Source organism: Chelmon rostratus, chromosome 4, assembly GCF_017976325.1.
Source record: "Chelmon rostratus isolate fCheRos1 chromosome 4, fCheRos1.pri, whole genome shotgun sequence".
In the NCBI taxonomy this organism is placed as follows: domain Eukaryota; kingdom Metazoa; phylum Chordata; class Actinopteri; order Chaetodontiformes; family Chaetodontidae; genus Chelmon; species Chelmon rostratus.
Window position 1 is genome coordinate 13,189,048 of NC_055661.1, and position 25,021 is coordinate 13,214,068.

A 25,021-nucleotide genomic window follows, 5' to 3' on the forward strand; every position below is an offset into this window, starting at 1 on the left:
CAATGAGAAAGTACCACTGCTCTAACTTTTTCCCCACACAATTGATGAATGGCGTTGAAGCTAGAATGTCCACTAATTTGTTTGTTTACCCAAAAAGACAGAGGTGGAACAAAGGAGGCAATTTCATCTTGATGGAAATAATTTAAGTCTTGAAACTGCAAACTACATATTTTATTTTACAGGCCACACACACACACACACACACACACTAAAGGAACAACTGGACACAGACATTAGAGGATCCTGCATGTGGAATCGTGGTAGAGTGACGGTTTCTCATTGCAACGATTACAGCAGGGTTACTCCTCCTTGGTCCGGTGGGATGACCAAATGTCTGTGATGGTCCGGATGGCCGTTTAATCACACTTTAATCACTCCCGTCCCACACCATCTCCTGCTATCCTTGTCTGACACACCGGCTCTACAGGATGCAGAACAACATAACGCAACAATTCAACACTTTGTCAGCTGTCATAATCCCCCACGCTGCTTTCTTGGGCGGCTTTGAACCTCGAACTGTGGTCCACCTTCAGCAAACACAAATGACAATTTCCGCAAACTGCGCCGACCTTCACTTTACACCGCCCAAACAGCGCCCAGGTTGGCAACTTGACTTATGTTGTTTTTGCAGAGCGTGCTCACCCTGCGGGCTGCCTGACAGGTATGACTCAGGGCTAAATGTTCCCCTCGCTGCCTGTACGTCACATTTACCTGTACAGACCGCACAGACCGCCAGCCGACCATAAACGCATTCTTCAACCAGCGCTCTCACAGATCTACTAATATGCTCAGGTAATTATTGCTGAATTGATTGACTTGTTTTCTACATGTTTGTGTGAAATTCTCTCCCGAAATTTATAACTGGTCAGCGAGAAGTACATATTTTATACTTTTAAAGTAATTTGAAAACTAGCCGAGGTGTTATTGGAAAATGTCTGGTTTGATTTAATTTGTAATCTGAAAACTTTAATTCTCCAGTCACTCTCAGAGAACACCACAGTAGCCTGCCTGCATGTATTGTCCTTATTAACCTGGCAGACTATGTGGCATTTGTGTGAGTGTATATTTTGCCCTCACTGCTTCCCCCTCCCAAAGCAGCTACGCAGATAACCAAATCAACTCTCTGCTGAAGAGACCCAAGACTCAGGCTTCCCGTTAGGAGGTTCACTTGCTCTTCAGTGGCAGACTGAGACAGATGGCACATTCTGATTATTAATGTCCAGCTGAATACCTCCAGTAGTGATGCAGTCTTACTAAATGTCACGTCTTACGAGATGTGGAATTTGATATGTCCATACATAATGTCCAAACTAGAATTCTTACGTGGTCCCTGATATGTACGTTGTTCCTCTGAGTCTCCTAACGGCCACCTTGGCAGTGGTTTAAAGAGTACTTTAGTTTGGAGGACTTGTAGTTTAAAACAGGCAGATGGGTAAATTGCTGACACTGCTGATAGTGTTGAAACTTTATTACAGTTTAAACATAGTTTTCAGTGGAGGTCAGTTAAGTTTTAAGATGGCCAAAGCCTTGTGGTCTCCAGAGAGATGACGTCACTTTAATCTGAGCCTCTGCTAGAAAAAATCACAAAGAAAGCACATCGACATTATCGTTAAAAATGCACACTATTCTCTTAATGTGTCTAATGATGACCAAGGTTTATTTACCTGAAACACGTAATACTTTATAGTCCTCAATATATTAATTTCTGATCGAGATGATGTGTTGATGAGGAAACTGTTTTATTTCCTCCCTGCAGAGTTTTGATGATGAGCGGTAACGGCACAAGAGCTTTCCTGTTGCTGTTGGGAACAACTCTCTTGGTTGTTTATCTCCACCAAGACATCCTCAGCGTCCAAGAAGTGACAAAAGATTATAGTCAAATGAAGCCGCCCACTAAAAACAACTCTTATGTGTACTCCTGGCCAAAATGTCAACAAAATACGGCTGCTGCCAACGTCGCAGGCTTCGGCTCGCTTCCTGGTAACACAAAAGACTTTCTCTACTACCGACACTGTCGCCATTTCCCCATGCTGCTGGACCTTCCTGACAAATGTGGAGGAGCTGATAGATCAGGGGAAGTCTTTCTCCTGCTGGTCATTAAAAGCTCACCTGTGAACTATGAACGCAGAGAGGTGCTGCGCAAAACCTGGGCCAAAGAGAGGCGACAGGATGGCGCGTGGATTCGAAGGATCTTCATCTCAGGAACGACGGATTCTGGTTTTGAGAAGATGAGACTGAACAAACTTCTGGAGATGGAGCAGCGTGAGCACAGTGACATCCTCCAGTGGGACTTCAGTGACACGTTCTACAACCTCACTTTGAAGCAGATACTCTTCCTGGAGTGGATGGAAAGGAACTGTCCCAACGCTCGCTTCCTGCTAAATGGTGATGACGACGTCTTTGCCAACACAGACAACATGGTCGAGTATCTTCAAGGCCTCAAGGACAATGATGGAAGCAAGCACCTCTTCACCGGCCATCTGATCATATATGCTTCTCCCATTAGATGGTCAGGGAGTAAGTATTATGTTCCAGTTGAAGTGCACAAACCAAACTCATACCCCCCTTACTGTGGTGGTGGGGGCTATCTCTTGTCTGGCTATACAGCTTTGGTCATATACAATATGTCCCAGTCCATTGATATTCTTCCCATTGATGATGTTTACATGGGGATGTGTCTGGCCAAAGCAGGACTTGGTCCTTCTTCCCACATGGGTGTGAAGACACTGGGGTTTTACATTCCCTCCAGCACACAGGACAGATACGATCCTTGCTATTTTAGAGAACTGCTACTGGTGCACAGGTTCCTTCCAGCTCACTTGTATTTCATGTGGCAGAGAATACACGATCCTAATTTGAAATGTGGCATGAAGAAAGCAGCATTGAATAACTTAAAGGTAGTGACTGGGCATGTAAACACTAAAAGACCCCTAGGGACCACTTTAGGACAGTAGGTTCATTCAGCGCAATCCAATAATACAACAACAGCTCTTCTTCTACATTTCCAGAGTGTAAAATGTTCAGTTTTTGTTGATGCTGTCACAGCAATTGTTGTTAATCCATCCTTATTGTCATTACTAAGGTCATAGCTGTTGTACTTGACTACATTATACCGAAAAGTGTTTATAATATTCTGGCCACCTCATGTATGTAAATTAGGTGGACAATATTAGAGACACATGTCGTGCTTTAGATTACGCCTGCAAAGCACAATGTAATTATTTAGTGTATGGGCTATCAATAAAATACATTACATTTAAAGTTACAGGATATGCAAACAGTAATGGCTATCAGTGAAATACAGAATTGATTTCAAGATTTTACATGATTCCTGTCAAAACAAGAACAGTTTGGAGGTTTTCCATTTGGACAGTTGTGTACTGATTTGAAGTGAGCGGGGCCTCACTTAAAATATGTTGACAGTGTTTGGAGTTTTCCTTGTTGTCGCCAGCACTTTCTGATCAAACACCACACTTCCAGTGTCTCAGTGTTGACCTCTTATTAAATGGTAACTAAGGGCATTTTTTCAAACTTGAACTTTGATTCTTATTTAATCATGAATGTTTTGTGTTTTCAAGAAAAATGTTCATAACATTCATAACCAAGTTTTCAGGGGCTTTAAGGGCTTATTTATTTAGTTGTATTTTATTTTTCTGTAAGGTACTCGGGCAACTTTTTTTATATGCTGTACTGTAAAAATACACTTTATTTAAGCAAATTAAAGCAATAACTGAAAATGTGTTTTTCATATAGCAGCACCGCACAGAAGCTGTGACTGATTGATCAATAAGAAAGGAGGGCGTATTTTTTGTGCATTTATTTATTCTCTATTGATTCACATGATTTCTTCTCATTCTCATTCAGAAGGAGAATTTGTGAAAATTCTTCCAAAAACTGTCAGTCTGTCTGGAATAATTCATGAAGGTGAAGGAAAACCTGTCATGGAAACTCAGTGATGATAAGTGAAATCAAAGCTGTGATAAGTGCAACTGGAAAGAGGAAACACTGCATTCTCCCACTCTGCAAGAACAAAAGCTGCTGTGACGTCTGAGTGTGAGAACTCCTTCAGACACTTGGTGAGAGGCTTCAGGATATGAAAAGTAAACAAAATGAACTGAACATATTTGCTGTTTAATGTGGAACCAGCTGACAAAGCATGGCGGCAAGGTGGCCAAACATGGTTCTGCCCAGAGATATGAAAGACTTCACTTTTTCTCTTCTTGGCTCACCTCACTGGCTTTAGCTTTTACAGCTACAGCTTTTACAGAACAAGTGAGAGGCGACAGCACAGCTTGCACCTTCACCTGTGCCTTTGTGGATGTGACCCTTGGCACCATTAGCACTCCCTCAAAATTCCCCCACGCCATGAGTGTCCGCGAGGAGTGAGGGCATTAGATCTCACATTCATGCAATGCAATGCAGCAAAACTGGCTTTCCACTTTTGTGTTATGGAATGAGCATTCACAAAACAATCAAACTGTGCAGTGCACAATGAGTCCTTTTCAGTGAACATATTCTATCCATGTACTCTGGTGATACATGATGCCCCCTCTCTCTTTCTGTTTATCTACATATCTATACACACACACACACACAGTCATTAAAACTCATTTTTAAACCACTTTGCAGATTTCATCTACATCTACTACATCTACTTTGTAAATGACACAAGTGCTTTAATAGCTGTTTTCAGAAAGATTATTTCACTTATATTTCACTATATCACAATTCCAGTGGATCATATGTTTGCATACACTGACTGTGCCATGTCATGGCTTTAGATGCTTCTGCCACCATTTGGGTCAATTGAAGTTCTACCTGTAGATGTATTTTAAGGTCTACCTTCACCTCCACAAGTCTGGTTCATTCTTGACTGCAATTTATCAAATCCTGAATGTACATTACTGATCTTTACATAATAGGTACAACAGGTGCTGGAGGAAGCATTTATAAAATCATGTATAACCAAAGAAAAGTCCTATATCAACATAACCTGAAAGGCCAGTTGGCAAAGACAAACAATGGCTTCAAATTACAAGCCTCACACAAAAGGCTGTTTGTTGCAGGTTCCTCTCTCTCCTTGGTGCTTGTGTTTTCTAATTAGAGTGAGTAAACGAGGAGCAGGCGGTGTCCCTTGATTGTTGCCACACGATTGGTCAAGGGGCGGATCCCTGACCTTACATTAAACAGCCTGCGGGCTGCACCCTTCCTCCACTCCAGTCTTGCCACCACCAGGAAACGCCAGCCTGTCGTATCAGTGTGTTTGGTAGTGTCTTTGTCATTTATTTACCTTTTCTTTTGGTTAGGGAGTTATGGATCCTGTAAGTAGTGACAGTTGAGCAGTAGTAGGAAGGAGAAGCCTTTTTGCTTAATTCACATTTTCTCCTGTTTCCTCATTTATAGGAGGTGGGTAATTATTTGACATGTATTTACCTTTTCTTTTGGTTAGGGAAGTTGGGGTGATTTAGAGTGTTTTTGCCTGTTATGTTGGATTATTTCTCCCCCAGAAGCAAATAAAACTACTCCTATTTTGAACTCGGCTTGTTGGCACCACATCATGTTTTGTCAAGGGTTCCCCTACACCGGGGCATAACAGCCGCGCACATCAGCTAGACTGCTGATATAAAGAAACCTCTTTCCTCAGATATAAAAAACTTTTTTTCCCCCACTGTCCATCATCTATTGTGCCCTTTTTTCAAAAACCGGAATACAACATCTGTTTGGGTTCATCTGCAAGAAAACATTAACGAATGCTTCAACAGAAATTGCATCATGAACAAGGACAACACAGACACATGAAAATGGGCAAAGCCAGTTTCCCTCCTGACAGCAAGAGATTAACTCAGCAGCTCAGGTTCAACGAAAAGAAATTCTCCAGACTTGATTGAAATATTTGATCCCTGCTCACATTTTTGTGAACTACGGCTCTGATCTGTTGTTATATGCATATCAATGGAAACGGTGCACTGTGCACTCATTGAAGAGGCGAAAGCTCACTCACCCACATGTCACCACAAGATTTTCCTTGCACCTCACACATGTCAGAAGGAAAAGATGAGCAGCATGAGAAACAATGGTGCAAACAAGGCTGTTTGACAGAAAAGATAAGATAACAAAATAACACTGGTATTGGTCCAATTACATGACATCTGCTCCCTACCTACCAATGTGAAGATGAAATGCTCCATTACTGTGCAGTCTGGAGGTGGCCTCTGTTGCCTCATGTTCATTGCTCTTGTTGTAGTCATTCCTATCATCCTCATCCATGAACACAAACAAACACCTTCACAATCACACCAGGCTTAACGTGTCTCTCTGCCATGGAAAGCAGACAAATAACTCCAGCCCGTGGCAAACAAATTGGCTAAAACACAATCTTTGGGCGACTGGAACTCATTTTAGCACAACTAGCTATGGTGTTTGTCATTTGTCTGTAGCACCAAACTATCTGTTACTTCCCCCTCACACCTCTGAGTCTCTTTGCACAGGAAGTTCAGTTGCCACAAAGACCAGCATTTTTCTTACCCTCTTGTTTGTGATGAATGCGGTTAAGCCTTTTGGTGTTTAGGTGGGTTTTGCACACATTCTCGCATTTTATGGTTATTGTTTCAAACGATTTTATTGCATCTTTTATTATCATGATGTGATAAAATGGGGTGGAAATGTAATTTAAATCCCCTCCCGATGATCTTGTATGACCCTTACAATACAATGTGTGTAACACACATAGTATTGTATTCCTTCACTCCTTACGTGGGCTTTTTGTCAACTGTTTCCAGTTATGGACTGTATTTGGAAGCCTCCTTCTTCCTCCCTTTCCTTGTGTTTCTTCTGTTCCTTTGTGTCATATTAGGGTACATCCCAATTCTCTTAAATTGCATCCAGGTTTCCCTTGCTTGCATCTTTTCCTTGCATCTAGCGTGGAGAGAGGAAACCCCACAGGGACAGAAGAAAGGAGGACATATGTTTTAAGAGAATTGAGATGTCCTTTCCTCTGAAGCGTCACGTGAAGCGAGGTCTCTTTCTGATGACGGCTGCATTTACAGTTATACACACAACCCCCCGCCCTCAATACTCCGTTTAGACACATTCCATTATATTTACATTATTTACATTAGTCACCAGCACTAGCAAATAAGCATTTAGCACTTTTATTAATGCACTTGAGAATTAATTAGTTCATTCTTGGCTGGATGCCTCTTCCCGGTAAACAGGTGGTCAGGTGGTCTAACCTGAACTTTATCAGCCTCGCTGTGTCTTCTTTCCCTGTTCAATGAGACAGATTCATATAATTCATATCATATAATCAGAGTTGTCAGTAAAGGGAAACCTACAAGCCATGTAACACATTATTTCACTCAGATAACACGCAGAACAAGTGACGAGAGGCCGATGTGTTTGGTTTATATATCAGTGACAGTTCAGGAAACATAATGAAGCCACGTGAAGGCTTGTAATCATTACGTCAAAGTTTCCGACACGAAAGTTTGATAAATAAGAGTGCTGTTGTCTACATGATCAAATATGTTCCACACGTGCTGGGAGGCTGCTGTTTGTGAGATTTATAACTTAACTAAACAGGTTGTGGATGAGATACATTTAACTGAAACATGACAGATCCCCATGTTCTTGTATTATTGCTCTTCATCTGAATTACAGCCAAACAACATCCTGCTGTTTATACAGTATGCTGTCCAAAGAAGTATAATGGGAAAAGGCATGTGTTTTTGTTGGGCAAATTCATGATTAAAAAATATTAAAACAACAATAGTGAAGGTTTTTGTTAGCGGAAAACTGGAGCCCTAATCAACTCTAAACACAACCACAGCATTTGCTTTGCACTCTAGTGGGGTATCAAAAATATTATATATAATATTAAATGAAATATCTACATATCGAAAATATTTCCATAACCTCACATTCAAAAATAATGTTTCCCACTACAATCCACCAGTACTTGTTTAATTTCCTCTTCGTGCGCCACACAAGAGACCCTGTTCATGGCAGTTATTGATAAACTTGTGGGAGTGTCAGTAGAGGAAACCTTTGTTCAAGCAATCACCTTGCAGTGCTTAGCTCGCAGTAAGCATCGGGCATCCACTGTCTAATAGCCAACCTGCTCCATGTGTACTGAGAAGTACCTGTTTGGATTCATTTTTGACAGCTCCAGCAGACACTTCACACTGCATCAGAGCTCACCATATTTAAGGTTTGTAAAGCTTTGCAATTAAGAAATTTAAAAGAAACTTAACATTGCTAACTTAATAATATGCTATTAGGAGACATAAGCTTTTGTCTACTCAAATGATTAATGCTGCTGATAATAAGTTTAAAAGTGGTGTTTTAAAGTTTTTTTTAAGTTTTACTGTTTTATCATTTTATCATTTACAGCGCAGAAATCATTAAATAAAGTCATTATAACATAAATATTCACTGAAAGAATTAAAATTAAATTTTTGCTATATGAATGAATGATGAGAGAATTTATTATATACTTTATATAAAATATATAATATTATATATTTTATATAAAATATATTTTATTTAACAAGGTAGTGAGTATATAGGTTCACAAGCATAGATGGAGCAACTCATCATTAGCAATCATCATCAGCTCATAATTAGTGATTCACTGTATTTTACAATGTGTGCTCAGGCAGCTTATGAGCATCTGCTTATCCAATATTTATTCTGGATCTCCATGCGATTCATTAACCATGGTAATTACTCACCTGTTTTCTTGTTTACTGGTATAATCTACATAAAATTAATCATTTTGGCAGACTTGTTGATAAAAAAAAAAAGTATTTGCAGTGTGAAAGATAAGAAAAAAAACTTCCAATATCTGGAGTTCTTGGTCTGTTGCTTTTCCATCTCTGTGAAGACATTTTTATTGTGCACGTGAGAAGGGACGGCAGTCAAAAGAGGTCAATTGCCACAAACAACTCCTTTGTGTATTCTTGGCCTAAATGTCAACAAAATCTGGCTGCTGCCAATGTCACAGGCTTTGGCTCACTTCCTGATAACAGAAAAGACTTTCTCTACTATCGACACTGTCGCCATTTCCCCATGCTGCTGGACCTTCCTGACAAATGTGAAGGAGCTGCTAAATCAGGGGAAGTCTGAGTCTCCTGCTGGTCATTAAAAGCTCACCTGTGAACTACGACCGCAGAGAGGTGCTGCGCAAAACCTGGGTCAAAGAGAGGCGACAGGATGGCGTGTGGATCCGAAGGATCTTCATCTCAGGAACAACAGCTTCGGGTTTTGAGAAGACGAGACTGAACAAACCTCTGGAGATGGAGCAGCGTGAGCACAGTGAAATCCTCCAGTGGGACTTCAGTGACACGTTCTACAACATATGTCCCACTCCATTCCTATTCTTCCCATTGATGATGTTTACATGGGGATGTGTCTGGCCAAAGCAGGACTTAGTCCTGCTTCCCATATGGGCTTCAGGCCTATGGGTCTGCACATCCCCTCAAAAAAAGTAGATTTATATGACCCTTGTCATTATAAAGATCTTTTAATGGTCCACGGATTCCAACCAGCTAAAATGTATTTTATGTGGAATAAAATGTATGACCCTAGTCTGAAATGTGGTATTATAAATAATAAAATCAATAAGTATTAAACTTAACATGAAAAAATTATAAAATTCCTTATGTAAAATGTGTGTTATTGCTGGAGTGTCAGCTTTCACAGTGATCCACTAATTGTACTTTGGGGAACACAGATGTCAGTAACAATGTTACGAACATGACAGAAGTTGCCACAAAGTTGATTTATATTAAACATTATCAAATACAGCAAAAGACAAATTCTTCACTACAGCAAAACATAACCACGGTATAAATGTAGAAAAGAGAATATCAGATGAAAAAAACATTTTTTCAACACATTTTTAGAAATTACCCCTCGTAAAATTTTAAATCTGCAATTCTTCTATACACTACACACTACACTACAAATGTGAGTCTTGAGCATTTAAATTTTTCTTTGTTTTATGAACATTGTCAACAATATATTTGTCTATGACCTGAAATAAAGGTACCACACTAAGATCTTAGACATTGTGTAGCTGTGTGTTAGTTGTGGTTAGGGAAAGATTTTTAGAGCTCTGTCACTGTGAACAATAAATGTTCTGTTTCATATGTGCCCAGCCTCTAATGGTTTACACATTTACTCATAGAACTGAAGTTTACGTCCAGATAACTTCTATTTTTCATACGCCTTAGCTAAATGTTGATGTCCTCTTCTGTGGTGAGGCAGGGTTTAGCACAATATCTGCTAGTTTGAAAATCATGCTGGTCACCCAAAACAGCGTTTGATTAAAAACTAATCAACAACAAAAAGTGAGCTTGACCTGTGCTTAGGGAGTAGCCTAGATTAGATTTATGGGAGCCCAACACTCTAACTAAAATTCTGTTATCAGTCTGTGAATGCTTACATGATTGGGTGTGTGTCCAATCCAGTGAGTGTGAGCTCTGTGTAAAATGAATTTCGACAGGGACAGCAAATGATTGGATCATTTCAGACTGTTGCTCTCAAGAGTTCAACTGTGAGGTGCAAATATGCTCCTTGTCAGCCTTTTGGGTGCTCTCTCTCGTCCTGCATGATATCTTCTATTTGGTTTGCCAGGCTGGAGAAGCACGGCCGCTCCTTGAAGTCGTACGCCCAGCACTCCTTCATCAAACCATACACCTGGTGTCACAATGAGAAAAATAAAGTCATCTGTTTTGCTGGGGGATACAGAGCAAATAACTGTTGGTATTTGCATGGCGTAGTATGAGAGTTTGAGTATGAATGGCCAGTTTGGCGAACTGAAGGACAAAATAAGAAGTTTGCAATTTATATCATGACCATACTGGAGAAGGTTGACAGTCTCCTCCACATTTAGCAGGAAATGTTCCCTTAATTTAATCAGAATCAAGATGAGAGATTTCCAATATGGCTACTGTTTTTCAGCAACTGACCCATACAGAGCGAACATACCTTGGGTGGGCAGTTTGGAGGAGCCGGCAACCTCCAGTTATTCTTTAGAATATTTGCCAGATGCACTGAGAAGGATGGGCTCTGCACATTGTGTCCAATCTCCTGCATACACAGCTGAAAGAGTGGCATTAGTGAAACTTTTCAATTCTTGCTTATTTCAAAGCACTGGAACATTGTCTTTAGAGGTATGTACCGATAATAAGCCTTCTTACTCTTTTTGGGTTGGAGTTCATGTCACAGTAAGAGAAGAGCTCGTGAAGAACGACTCCAAAACTCCAGACGTCTGACTTGTGGGAGAATCTGAACTCACTGATGGACTCTGGAGCGTACCTGCATTAGATGAACAGTGTGTGCTCAGGTACACCTCCAGGAACTTGAATCTTGAATTTCCAACTGCAGGCTGACTTTTATGAGAATCCATTTTCAGACTTATTTCAAAAGAAAAGTTTGACGTTTTGGGAAATACACTGCTACAGCTTAGCTTAGTGCTGGACTTGAAACATGGGGAAACAGCTTGCCAAGTTTTGAAGTGCAGATTCAAGCAAACAGGCGTCCACAATGCAGAGAGCTACAGATTTCTCTTTTAGCACTTTGGATTTTGAGTTTTCAAACATGAGTTACGCTACCAGAAAATGGGGCTCTCTCCAGGCTGTGTGACTCGGTAGTATTCCTTGTCCGACGGAATAATCTTGGTCAGACCAAAATCAGCAATTTTCACTAGTGACTCACTGGCCACAAGGATATTTCTGGCTGCGAGGTCTCTGTGAACATAACGCAGGGTCTGCAGGTACTCCATCCCCTGAGAAAATTTAAAACAGTAAAAACAGAAGAAAGTGAACAATCAACCCTTGATACTATCTGATAATGAACATAAAGATGATTTAGACAAGAGAAAATAATGCACTTTGTACATTGTACAACAATAAAACACATTCTTTCAGCGCTGTGGCTTTGACTCTTGAAATCCTTACTAATGGTTTGAATGTAATATTTGTAAAGTATGGGAGGTGGTTCATATTTCTTTTCAGGATGGTGCCATGCATGGATTGACTGGAGGAACCTGACCTTTATATTATCCTGAAGGAACCTGACCTTTATATTATCCTGAAGGAACCTGACCTTTATATTATCCTGAAGGAAAAATGTGAATTCAAAACCACACTTGTTGACGAAGAAACACACCCATGTTTTCTGGCAACAGTCATGTCATAGTGAACATGTGTTGGAAATGACAATGATCAATATAAAACTTGTATGACTTTTGTCAAATTCAAAGTAATGGGAGTCCATTCAAACCTTGCTTGCTTTATAATTTTGCGAAGAGAGTCATTGCAGGCTTTTAGCTCATATAGCCGACTCTTACCTTGCAGATCTGAGAAGCAAAAAGCAGCATTCGCCTGGTGTTAACGTTATGTCGTTTATTTTCCAAATAGCCAATGAGGCTGCCATAGGGCAGGTACTCCATCACCAAGCTCATGCTGAGGCGACCTGTGAACAGGCAAACATTAGACTCGTTCAACAGATGAAAACCTTCTAAACTTAGAAGACGCTCCAGATCGTTGACGCATTTCTTGAATCAGTCACAAGTCACTCCGGACGACAGTGTCAGCTAAAGACGCTGATGTTTAAGGTAATCCAGGATGATGCAGGAGATGCATAAAGGTCTGACACGAAAATCATGAGTGCACCATATGGAACATAAAGATACATGGCTGCCTTGAAATTTTAAAGTAAGTGAACTAGTTCTTAAGAGTTACATTAACTCATGAACAATGATTGAATACAGACTCTTGTGGCAAACAGAAGACATGAAATCCAAGCAGTCTAACAACTTTGCTGGTTTACTGAGGCTGATTTTTTGGGTACATCATGTGCTATGTTTGCACCGAGTGTTTTAATACCCATGCTGTAGCAGACTCCTCTGTATTTGACGATGTAGTCGCACTCGAGAACACTGAGGGTTTTGATCTCCTTCTTGAAGTCCTCCAGGGTCGACTGCTTGTTGGGCTGCAGCTTCTTCACAGCGACCAGCTCACCCGTGTTATCACCCAGCGGGTCATAACGGCAAAGCTCAACGCTGCCGAAGTTTCCCTGGAAAAATGCTTTGAGTCACTAAGGTGTTGGTCAGGGCACACATGAAAAGGTAAAACTGTTTGTTTGGGGTGAGAAAAGGGTTGTCATAAAAATCCTTTTCATATCATATGATGCAGCAACAGTAGCTTTAGTTAATGTGCTGTCGTGTTCTCCCTCCACAATATCAATCTGCTCTGGTCTGTGTCAGTGTGCCCATTAAACACAATGTCATGGGCTTAACTTCACCAGCTAATGTCAGTCATTGCATTTTTAAAATAGAAAACAGGCCATGCGATTTTAATTGTCTATACATCATGGGCATACAAACAATGAGCTAGCACAGTACCTTGGAAAAGTCTTCTCAAAACATAAGCTCATGATCATTAAAGTGCACTGAATGGTCCAAAGGGCTCTGCATTAAGTACATGTTGTCATGTTGGTTGCAGACTTACTTTTCCCAGGAGGGAGATGTAGCGTAGGTGTCTCTCCTCAAGCAACGTCTGGATGTGCTGAGCAGGGCTGAGCGCTGTGTACAGGGGGCTCTGTGTGACGGGCTCAGTGCCGTGTAGTATCACATAGTCTGCTATAAAACAGGAGAGATTCTTAGAAATGGCTAATTAATTTGTTCAAATGATGGACATCTTATTTTAAGGGTTTTGCCCCTTTTCAGCTTGGTGAAATCCTAAATAAATCTGTCAGCACTCATTTGCGCTCAGACTTTTGTTTATTTGACCCCTTTAAGAATTCTATAGACAGTTACACATGAAACTGGGTGAATGTAATGTAATAAAGAAGAAAGTGGTAAGTAAATATATTAATATGCCAATCATATTACTATAAATCAACATGCTTTGTTTCTCACACTTTGACCTTGAACATCTCTCCTTGCTATATTTTATATATTTTGTATATTGGTGGCCTTTTCATTAATGTTTCACTATTCCAAATGCAGCTTCATCTGGGTCAACTAAACTAAAACATGTGGTTCATACTGTCTGCATGCATCAGCTGAATAGTGACCCACATCATTACCTGAAGTGATCAGACTGTTGAGTTGACGAATAATACTGCGACAGGAAGGTCTGAGGGCCGCCTGGTAGTCCATACACTGACTGATCAGATCGGCCAGCTCAGTCCACTGGGAGGGAGGCAGCGACTGGAAGGTCTCGTAAAACTGCTGCTTCTGCAGAAAACACATCAGTCGCTCACACCATCAGAGCTTTATTCTAACCTTTATTTAAGTTTCCCTCACTTGTCATTTATATATTTTTTTGTTTATAATTTTATTTTCGTCATTGCTAAACTAAAAATGCTATCATCTAGTAAAGTGTGATACCAAAGGGCTTATTCTGTTAATTCTGGTGTTGAAACAGGTTTTAAAATAAACGATTTCTGCAGTTTCCTAATGTCAGTTCTCCCAGTTAGGACAGACGAAAAAAACTTTAAAATAAAAGTGTATAGAAGGGTGTCTGATAAAAAGAACTAAGACAATGCTCTTTCTCTCTCAAAACAGATACTCAATGAGACTTTTCCCTGGTTCGATAAATGAGGAAAAGTTGCTGGATACATCATCAGGGGGAAGTTCTATGTTTTGGACAGTAAAATTCCTATGGACACATACAGAGGTAAGATAAGATATATTTTGGACTTGGGAACATCTGGGATAAGCAAAGTCTTTTAATTTCTTTCTCACAGGTTTGATCCCATAAGCACTTAACACCTTCAATGCCTTTTTTTCCTGAACTATAATAGAAAATGTTAAGGCTGTATTATTACATACATTACTTTGACAACCTGTTACTCTGTCAGATCAGCGTTCAGTGCATTCTTCACTTATCAGGACAGAAGAGGATGTACCTGGTGTAGTTCCCAGCCTTGCAGTGGATTGTTTCCACTGTTGAAGATTTCCCACATGGTGGCACCAAAGCTCCACTTATCACACTCCAGAGTCAGGTTGTCCGGGGCCTCCACAACTTCGGGGGCCACCCAGGGGATCCTGTCCAGGATCACTAAACAAACCCACACAGATATGCATGTTCATACATTCACGAATATTGCTGAGAATATCTGAGAAGATTCTCAGTCATCCAGGTCGTGGTTATCAAGGAGGGTTGAATCTAGGGCAACTGTTTCTACAACCAAGTCCAGCTGCCCTGGATTCAGCCCTCCTTGGATAATGCTGAGAATAGTTATGTTACACCTTCTTGGGCGATAAAAATTAAATCTAGTACATGTTGTAAAGACTTATGTTATATATTTTTTGATTTTTAGATTTTATCTCTATGCTTGGCTATCTATTCATTTCAGTCTACTCACTTTCATTTCAGTGTTACTAAATTCATCAATAGCCAGACAACCAGATACACCAAAATTAACAGACTGAGTTGGACTTAATAACAGTAATGCATATAATTTTTGTAAGTTATTCTGGTGAGTATCAGCTGCGCTGGGTATTTAAATGGGTCGAGGCGCTGACCATCCAGCTGTGGTGCCACTCGGGCCAAAAATCCTGACAAATGTCACTTTGATCCAGGAGCGATCGAATCTGCATCAGTTGAGATCAGCTGATTTGTGATGTGTGCGCTGTGCGCAGCGATGTTTACTCTTGTTAACAAGGAACACGCATTTAGGAAAATGATGGTCAAAAGCGGAGCAATGACAGAACTTATGCGGCATTTTTGATATTTGTCGCACGTGTACCAGTATGTGCATGCATGCTTATTAACTCACGGATACTGTGGAATATATTTTATCTCAGTGGGAACGGCATTGCACTCAGTGGGACCAGTGATGCTGCCTTCAGCTTTCTACCTTTTGGTTTGGTAACGTGGTGTAAACTTGTTCTGTGATTGTCCTTTTTTGGCCTTGTTCAACAGTAGCTCCCTCTGGTGTTAAAACTAAGAAGTGCAATACACTCAGGCAAAAGTTTCAAGAGCGGGCCATATTATATTCTATTTGTAAAATTTCTTGCGGGTCAATTAAAAATAAACTGCGGGACGCACTACGTAGTTTGGACACCCCTGTCATAAAGAAAAAAATTCAGTGGGCTGGATGGATGAGTCAAACAAATACAGGACTTTCACCTGGCAGACTGCTGTTCCCGTCCTGTGTGAAACCAAAAGTCGACACTGATTTATTTTAATTTATGTAAGTTAATGTACTTACTTTAACTCAAACACGATCTTTTCCTGAACCTCACCAAACAGCGACTGTGTCATGTGTTTATCATTGTTACCATGATGACAAAGGCCATCTGACTATGACGATGAATGATGATAGTCACCTGATTTTTGTGAGTAGATATGCCAAATGTCCTTCAAAGCGGCGTGCTATTTATACGCCGTCCAATGAGATCAGATGTTCCTTTTGTCTCCTGACTATTAGATACAGTATCTGCACTATAACATGACCTGACTGTGTCAGACATGGAAAACCCTCCTTGATTTACCATCCTTGTCCAGCATGACTACACTGATGCCCGGGTCGCTCAGCTTGATGAAAGGAGAGCTGCCCTGTGACAGGTCGCCTTCTCTGGCCAGCAGCAGATTCTTCGCACAGATATTTCCATGAACAATGTTTTTTTCTTCCTGCAAGACAGTTACATGTTAATGCTGATCAGTACTGATCAATTCAATTTTCAGACCCAAACTGAGCACTCAAAATGTCACCCAGAGCAGGAATATTTCTGTCTTATTTCATTTTCAAACACAGAAATAAAAATTGGATATGTATTGAAATTTTTTGCTTTTAATCATGCATACTCACATACACACACAGGCAACAAAATCTCCTTCAACATTGATAAAGTTTAACCAGGCAGTCTGGCTGTAGATCGGGTTTTTGTCATTAGTTTTGTAAGATCTGGTAATGCTCTACATCAGCAAGTTTACCTTACCAGAAAGTTGAGGACAGACGCCAGCTGTTTGGCTACGTCAAGTTTCCAGCTCACTGACACAGATCTCCCTCTCTTCAAGTAAAGGTCGAGGGCCCCGTACTCGACAAACTCCTGCACCATGATGTCTGTAAGGCACAGCAAGGATTGTTTCTACAGCTGAACTTCAAACCAAGCACCGAGATTCAAATGCTCACCCACAGACAAGGGACTGAGTCAAGGTCCCATGAGGATTTAACATGAAGATAGTTAGCTCAATATGATGGGAATGATTTAATGTTTCCATTCATTCATTCGCTGATTTTATTCAGTGCTTCACTCAAGTCATGTTGTTGTTGTTGTTTGCAGATGCAGGCCTATAGAATTTTAGTGCCTGTCAATGCTTTTATACTGAGCCAAAGTAAATCCCCCCTTGTATAAAATAATCTTAGAATAATCACAAATATTTACATTTACACTACTCACATTATTTGCAGAACAGATCTACAAAACATAAAGTACATTAGCCTCTTGAAGCTGATAAGAAAACAATCAAAATAACAACTGCAGTCGTAGCAAATAAAGATATAGTCTCAAAGAACCTGCAGTTTTGGTTCGAACTTACTTTTTATTCCATGAACACTAACACCATACACAAGGAGGAGGTGTTTGTGAGAAATCTGACTCATCAAGCTGGCAGCTTCAAAAAATGACTGAGAGAAGGCAAAGACAAGAAAACAGCACTTTTAAAATGTTGGAGGGAATATGTTCGAGCTCAGAAATATTCCACATTTGAGTGTATTTCAAGCTGAAGAAACCCACCTCCCAGCAGCTTTTGTGACTGGCATCAAGCTCTTTCAGGAAAACGTCTGTCACGTGTTTCTCCCCATCACGAATATCTGTTTTGTAGCCTTTGAAAATTCGAGTGAAGGATCCCTGCCCGAGGCTTTCACCCTTACAGAAAAAATAAATACGGAAACTACTAAGTTTCTCCATCATAAAAAACATTTTACCTTTGGAGGACCTTTCATGTTAGTTTTAGTCCAGTATCAGTGTAGCTGCATTTGTCACCTAGTTGTACATATTTGTAATAGTGATGTGATTAGTTGAGCAACAGTGGTAATAGTGTAGTAGAAAAACTGGAGAGAGAGTAGTAAAAAAAAAGACTAGTATCAATATTCATATTAGTAGTACTATTTTAACGGGTCTGGAACTGGAACAGGTCGGGTCCCGTTCTATTACTGCAGGTGTAAGGTGTGTGATAGCAAATTAGTAACGCTAGTGTTGGCAGCCATCGCAATGAATGATCAATTGTTATTATATTTCAAAAAGGCAAACAGCCCAACTTATCTTTATTATGCTACATGCACAAAACTACAAAGCTGGTTCTGAACAAGTCAGATTTTGTGCCACGGCCTGGCATCGGGGAGAAGGCCTCTAACATAAGATTAGGTAAGACACAAAGGTTTGGGTTCAGGTACGACATTTTTCAGTTCTGCATGCCACCTTTGAAATCATATGCAGGTCTGGGTCAGGTCCATGTAGTACATTTCCAGGTCTCTTCAGGTTTGGCCACAAACTTTTAGACCTGTGAAGCTCTCTACATTGTACATTGAGTGTCTCTGTACTCACCCATGTCAGGTCTTCATATTTGATCATGTGGAACTGGATATGACTAAATCTGTTCCTTTCAGGTGTGGGGGACCCTTGATCCTCGACAGAGCTGCTGTTGCGTATGATGATCAGATTTGTAAGCTCTGTAGGAACAGCAGAACATGTTTTTTATACATATAGTTAAAATTAATTCTGTATGCACACGCATGCACACACACATGTATCCATAGATTGGGAAACATACCTTGGGGTCGGGGGGGACAGCAGCGGGCCAGCTTCACAGGTACTTCAGCCAGTATAAGCTTGTTGTGTTGGTAATAACTGGTGAGCTCTCTCAAGCTGGAAAATGTTTTCTGGACACCAGGAAGACTGTACTTCTCATTCTTAATAATGAGACAGTCTTTATAATCAAGTCCAAGTGGAGTCTGCAGAAATACATTATTTAATAAACATTTCACAGCAGGGAAGAGGCTGTTGTAACAACATTCTTCAGAAGACTCCAAAAAACACTTTTAGACACTTAAATCTGGGTAAAAGTTGTAAGCACATGGACTGACTTTTGCAAACTTTTGAGTATGTAGATGCTTCGAGAAAAACAAGCGTATTGTCTGCATAGAGTTAAACTTCTATAATTGCAACAGAGACTGGACAGAAACACCAGAAATGGTGCTTGTAGTCGCAATGAAAAGACATCGTGATATTTTTTTCTTGTCAGCAGGACCATGAAGTACATAAAAATGTGCACAGAGGTAAGTAGAAAATTACTCCTCAGAATAAAATTTAAATCAGTCTATTATGTTGCTTCAGTGGGAAACTTTACCTGAACACAAACAGTGAGGAAGAAGTTGTCATAATTGTTGGGACTCTGCCGCAGAAGGAACGTACCACCTTTACATCCCGACTTTTTCAGCTTGTTGACCGCAAACTCTGATCTGATCGAACAAGGCACAAAGGAAATATCTAAAACAGGCGCATGTGAAAGGTGGTATTGGATTTGGTATGTATCAAAATGTCTTACGTGATTGGGCCATGACAGTGGTTTTTGATCCCCTCCAGAATACTTGGAGGAGCAATGTCTTGACAGAAGTAGTGGCTGGAGTCTGTGGTCAGTCTGAAGTAGCCGTCAACAAGTGACACAAATGAAAGTGCTTCCTTGAGACTCTGGAACTTGGCCTCCTGTAGTGCAATTCAAGGATAAACATAGATGCATATGTTGCATCACATTGAAATAGTAAAATCAGAATAAAATGAATAACATTGTCAATAAACGGAGAACAAGGATTTTGGAAGTGTTGAATTTAAGGTATGTCCCTTACCAAGCATCTGTCATCCTTGCGGGTTATTGTCACCATCCTGCTGTCTTGGGGAACCTGCTCATGGCACGCCATTTTTATACTGATGTCAATGATGTCTTTGAAATCACAGAAGGTCTGCCACTGCAAAAGAAAAGAAGAAGAGAGGTTGATTATGGGTGAAGGATCTGGTAGGATGGGAGAAACCTTGGGTTTGCTCGTTATAGTAGATTTCCCCTGGGTTGCAGCTACCAATAGGTGCTAATAGACAGCACTTTGCATATAATCAGATAAAGCAAAGCAGAGAGAAGCATTGCCAAGCAGACGCTTCTTGAAACGGGGTTGCAAGCAGCGGTGGAATGAATGACTAGCTAACCACTATGCCTCATTCCCACTAAAACGTGAGTTGAACTTCAGGGCCCCATGAAGTCTGTTTTACTTTTTCCCAAATTCCTTGCTTCCTGCATTATTTTTTTCTGAATTTAGTGATTTATCACTCAAACACAAATGATAATGAATATCAATGAATTTGATGGCGCAACATGGCACTAGTTTTTATCAAATGGATCTTCTGCAGGACAGCCTCCACATGCACACCAGGCAAGTGGGTCTGCTCGACCAGAAGCAGACGTAGTGTTTTCATCTTTTCCAGCAGAATATCTGACTGCAAGCATACAGACCCGAAGTCTTCAACCAACTCGCATCTTCATCTGCTGATCTGGTACTTCTGAGACTTTCTTTTTCTTAGAGGGCATCTTCCACCTAACTGTGTGTGTGCGTGTGAGACACTAAAACATACTAGCATAGGTGTTTTTTCTGTTCATTCAGCTCAGGCGCTGTGAGAAAAATGTTTTTTTTAATTTGTTTTTATTGCATCCCCCTTTTTTACAGTTGATTCTGTTTTTATTCTCAAATTCTGCGATTCCATCCATGCATTTATTTATTTATTTATATTTATTATATATTTCTGCATCAGGGAAGTCATAGGGATCTAGAACTTGTTCTCACCAGGGCATCATCAGGATGACAACTTCCACTGGTTTGAATGCCAGCTGCCCCAGTGACCCGTACGAGAGAGACAGTTGACATCAAATGGGAGGAAGAGCGATTCACTTCGAAGGTTTCTTGTCCCCAAGAAGGTGCGATGCCAGCCAGTTCAATCAGGTACTTGAGCTTCAAGCTGCACTCATCAACTGAGCAGTTGCCAAGCTTCTTTAATAAATGCTTGAGGGTGTTTCGGATTCGATAACGATCAAGGCGGTTTCGTTTCTGGATGTCATGACGATGTGACTTAGGAAGGCATGACTTGTAGCTGAAAAAAGGACAGTACAGAATTTGTTCTAATGATTGCAAACAACACCATGCGTCAAGAATGATTTGAAAAGAAATGGTCTAACTTTAACTAGTGAGGTCCGATTTGGGCAAAACCTGATCTTACCTGACAGTCTTGCAGAGCTCCTTCACACTCTGATGGTGCTCTGTAGCCAGTCTCCACAAGTCCAGCACTGCAAGGTCGAGGCATTCCTCCTGGGCACTCAAAGGTGGAGACACTCCTGCCTCACTAGCAATAAAGTCACTTCGCGACTATGAACAAAAAGAAATCAGTGATAGACATAGTTTTTAACACAGGGAGAATGCATGCATCTATTTCTGGCATTTAACTGAGACCAAATTCAAAACAAGTGACACTGGTGGCACAGTGGTAGAAAACAATGAGAACGTTTACTGAGAAGGATAACTACGTGATAAAACTTTACATTAAAAGAAAATCAGACCTTTTGTACTTTCTCCCTTATTGTGATCATTATTTATTTTGTGTAGCAGTTCAGATGTCTCACACTGTATTCCAGTGTGTCAGATTTAATGTGATAAACCTTATGGATAAATGACAATTAATTGAAAAATGGTATAATACTTAAAATAAAGTGAAACGAATATGAAACGATGTATTTCAGTGATTTATTAAGAGACATGTAACACTTTACCTGAGCAAAGAGATAATCAATGACACTGTAGTCGAGAATGGGACTGACTGTGTCTCGGGTCAGACTGTAGCGGTATGACGCTCTCGGCCCTTGTCCAAACCAGTTTCCAAAGAAAAACCTGCACACCAAAAATAAATCCATCACTTGTCATAGAATGACATAGCAAACTACAAAGTGAATCAGTTTTTTGACACACACTGTGTGAGTGTGCCTCTGCACTCTGACTTTGGACTTTTTATCATGGTTTGTGTATGTGTGTGTGTGTGTGTGTCTGGACTGGGCGGTTCCTCCTCAATCATGGCTCACCTCCACCTGATCCTCCTTCTCTTTGTCAGATCATTGTACTCACTGGTCTAGTGACACGTCTTGGCCATTTAGCTCTCCTCGTGCCTTGTTCTTTGCTCTAGTTTTTGCCTTGCCTTTATTAAACTATGCTCACCTTGTGTCTCAGGATCATCTCCTCGTGTGTCTACCTGCCAAGTCTGCCTCCAGTCCACCACCTGAAATCCTGCTGACTCACCTCACCTGCCTGCCTGCTCCTTCCTTGATCTGCAGGGATCATCTCCCAGTGATCAATTTACCTTTTTTGTGTGTAATAAATCCTTTTTCTAAAACATAACCATCTGAATCTGTGTCCTGAGATTTACTCAGCCTTTAACACTTCCTGTGGCCATATTATCTCACATGCTTTGTTGGGTCAAACAGCCTTCTTTCAAACTGATTTTTCAAGTCTCTTTTTCATTAAAGGCATTTTAAAAGCTTTTTATTGTATTTTTCTCGAACTGCTCTTCTTATTTGTAGATTAGCTTTTCAGCCTTCATTCCAAAAAACATGTATGAACGTTACTTCCTGAGGTAAATGAGTGAATGTAAGAGTCTTCAGTTATTTGTCACCTACCTGACTCTAAAGTGTACTTGTAGGTTTTCTTCTGTGTTGAACATGTGCGATGGAGGATACCAGAATGAGAGATCGGCAGATGCCAAACCAAAAAGACTTTGGTACACTGGTAAGATTCCTGGAGGAAGAGATCACATATCATCACAGCATGACTGACCGAGTGACGCTATAATGACTTCCCCAGCACTAAGCCTTTCACGCACTTCTAAAAATAAATTCACATAGCTAAATGGTACGTTTATTTTACACACAAACGGTGCTGATGCAGCCATGTCACATGTAGTGTCAGTGAAATCCTACCACATTTTTTGCCTGCCTGGATGCAGACATTTTCAGCAGAGATCTGGCCCGATGTGATCTGCAGCGTTGTTGCATCCTTTGTGGTTGGGAAGAAGTAGAGATGTACTTGTAAACTGGGACCAGTGCTGGAACTGGATCTCTGGCTGCCTCCCCGGTCTCTGACCACCAGAGGGGCAGACTCCTCCTCACTGAGATCCATGGGGGCTTCTGAGGAAATCAACAGATCCATAATTATTTTCAGACAGGAAACTGATAATTCAATCAGGGTGACACCATTTCAGTGGTGTCTAATGCAAATTAACTTGTTGGATAATATTAAGAAATGGTATAACCCTCTATTTTTTGAGGCTGTGCACTCGATCCACTCCTTTATATTGTTAGAAATATTGAAATGTACAGGAAAACAAACAAATATGTGAGTAGTAGCTTGCTAAACTTGCATCTGGAAAATGATCTCTGCTCACAGGAGGTGATAACAAGCAGGTGTCGAGGGTTCGTACTCTCCTGGCCTGACGCACATTATGTGAAGCGTCACACACACAGGGCTCTTTAATAAACATGAACATGCCATGTGAGGTTTGCTTGGCTTCAAATTAAATATAGTAAGACTGTGTACTTATACTCTAAATGATAGTAAGAAGTTTGCTTTATGTGAGTAAATGCTGTTACACCTCTACACACACAGCAGAAAATAAGAATTTTATTTCCTCAACTATTCCTCATGAAAGACTTTTCATCGACCAGCTCCTAATGTAGCCGTGGTAAACATTCGCTAGCTATTTCTTTACAGTGTTATTTATTTATTTACAATAAATATAAATAATGCAATAAAAATCAATCATTAGCAGCCACGACAGGTTTGTTGAACTGATACAAATTCCTGTAGGTTTCATTGTTCGACTTGTGATTTGCATTTATGCAGTTAAGTGATTTAGGTGTAGCAGTTTTCTTCACCACAAAAAAATCCCAGTCGACACAGCTAAGACTCAAACCCAGTCTGTACGAGATGTATTATATGTATCATATAAGCGTCAAACTTTGCATGTTTGGACACTACAGTGTGTATGTTATCACGTGTGAGCAGAATTCCCACCATGGCTCTGAATGACGGTTTAAAATGTCAAATGTAGATTTGTGGGGATTCCCATTCTGTTAGAGGAAACTGCTCGTCATGTTCTGCTGTGGCTGAATCAGGAACAGTTTGTCAAGTACACAGTACTGTGTAAAAAATACACGTCCTTAATTGGTTTTAAAACACTTTGTTTACTTCGATGAGAGCATAGATCGGATTACTTTCGCTTTGCAAATGATCATCAACATAAACAAAATTTAAATAAGAATTAGCACTAGAATCAGTTAAACGTACAGCTAACCTTTATGAAGTAGCTGTTGAACATACAATCTTTGACATGTCCAGCTGAGAAGAAGCTGAAAAGTAGCTACAGACAAAGCTAAAGCATAGATTAAACACATTCACCACACTGCATTGTGGGTTTAGATGACAGACATTTTTTTTAACAAAGCACAGCTGCTTTATACTTATTTTACAGCTACAGATCAATATTATGTCTTGTTAAAGGTATTTGTTGGAACATTACCTTTACATTTATGCGGCAGAAGTCCTCATTTCGATCATTTGTTCCTCTGGACCAGGACTTTTTTCTCTGACATCTTCCTGTAATGCTGCGTGTGTGTGTTGACAGGAAGTTCAATAGGATTTCCTGATTTAGACAAGCAGATGCGACACAATCGACAGCTCCTTGTCATCTCTGTCAAACTCTTTTCATCCCACTGACTGAACTGACACAGTTACAACACTCAGCACTGACGTGTTTACCAAAGTGCTTCACTTTTCTGTCTGGATATTTACACTTCCAGCAGTTTCTTCTAAGTGCTTAAGAGGCAACTGGACTTGTACTTGAACTCACATGTACTCACACATATATCACACATATACTCAATCAAAAACAATATAAAGACAGTATTTTTAATGTTTT

General features: G+C 40.3%; 2 protein-coding genes and 1 pseudogene across 3 annotated transcripts; 2 read left to right on the forward strand and 1 right to left on the reverse strand.

The window, feature by feature from the left end:
* The first annotated feature begins 671 nt into the window (after window positions 1-671).
* Window positions 672-5,501, forward strand: LOC121605393 (N-acetyllactosaminide beta-1,3-N-acetylglucosaminyltransferase 3-like). The gene is made up of 2 exons (XM_041935285.1): window positions 672-792; window positions 1,757-5,501. The coding sequence occupies exons 1-2, from the start codon at window positions 785-787 to the stop codon at window positions 2,952-2,954; spliced, it is 1,206 nt and encodes a 401-aa protein (XP_041791219.1). The 5' UTR covers window positions 672-784; the 3' UTR covers window positions 2,955-5,501.
* Window positions 5,502-8,701: 3,200 nt separating this feature from the next.
* LOC121605420 lies at window positions 8,702-9,491 on the forward strand (annotated as a pseudogene).
* A 275-nt stretch (window positions 9,492-9,766) lies between these two features.
* jak3 (Janus kinase 3 (a protein tyrosine kinase, leukocyte)) lies at window positions 9,767-24,746 on the reverse strand. 2 transcript variants are annotated; one of them, XM_041934702.1, is made up of 24 exons: window positions 24,623-24,746; window positions 23,025-23,231; window positions 22,725-22,842; window positions 21,828-21,945; window positions 21,281-21,426; window positions 20,851-21,154; window positions 19,867-19,986; window positions 19,569-19,726; window positions 19,371-19,482; window positions 18,795-18,975; window positions 18,569-18,693; window positions 17,759-17,890; window positions 17,562-17,649; window positions 16,961-17,085; window positions 16,514-16,652; window positions 14,923-15,074; window positions 14,098-14,248; window positions 13,518-13,645; window positions 12,894-13,083; window positions 12,356-12,480; window positions 11,619-11,791; window positions 11,205-11,322; window positions 10,993-11,106; window positions 9,767-10,701 (listed from the first exon to the last, which is right to left on the reverse strand). In XM_041934702.1, the coding sequence occupies exons 2-24, from the start codon at window positions 23,221-23,223 to the stop codon at window positions 10,582-10,584; spliced, it is 3,336 nt and encodes a 1,111-aa protein (XP_041790636.1). In that variant the 5' UTR covers window positions 23,224-23,231; window positions 24,623-24,746; the 3' UTR covers window positions 9,767-10,581. The 2 variants fall into 2 exon arrangements, with proteins under 2 accessions (XP_041790636.1, XP_041790635.1); XM_041934701.1 differs by having other exon boundaries at window positions 13,518-13,648.
* Window positions 24,747-25,021: the final 275 nt, after the last annotated feature.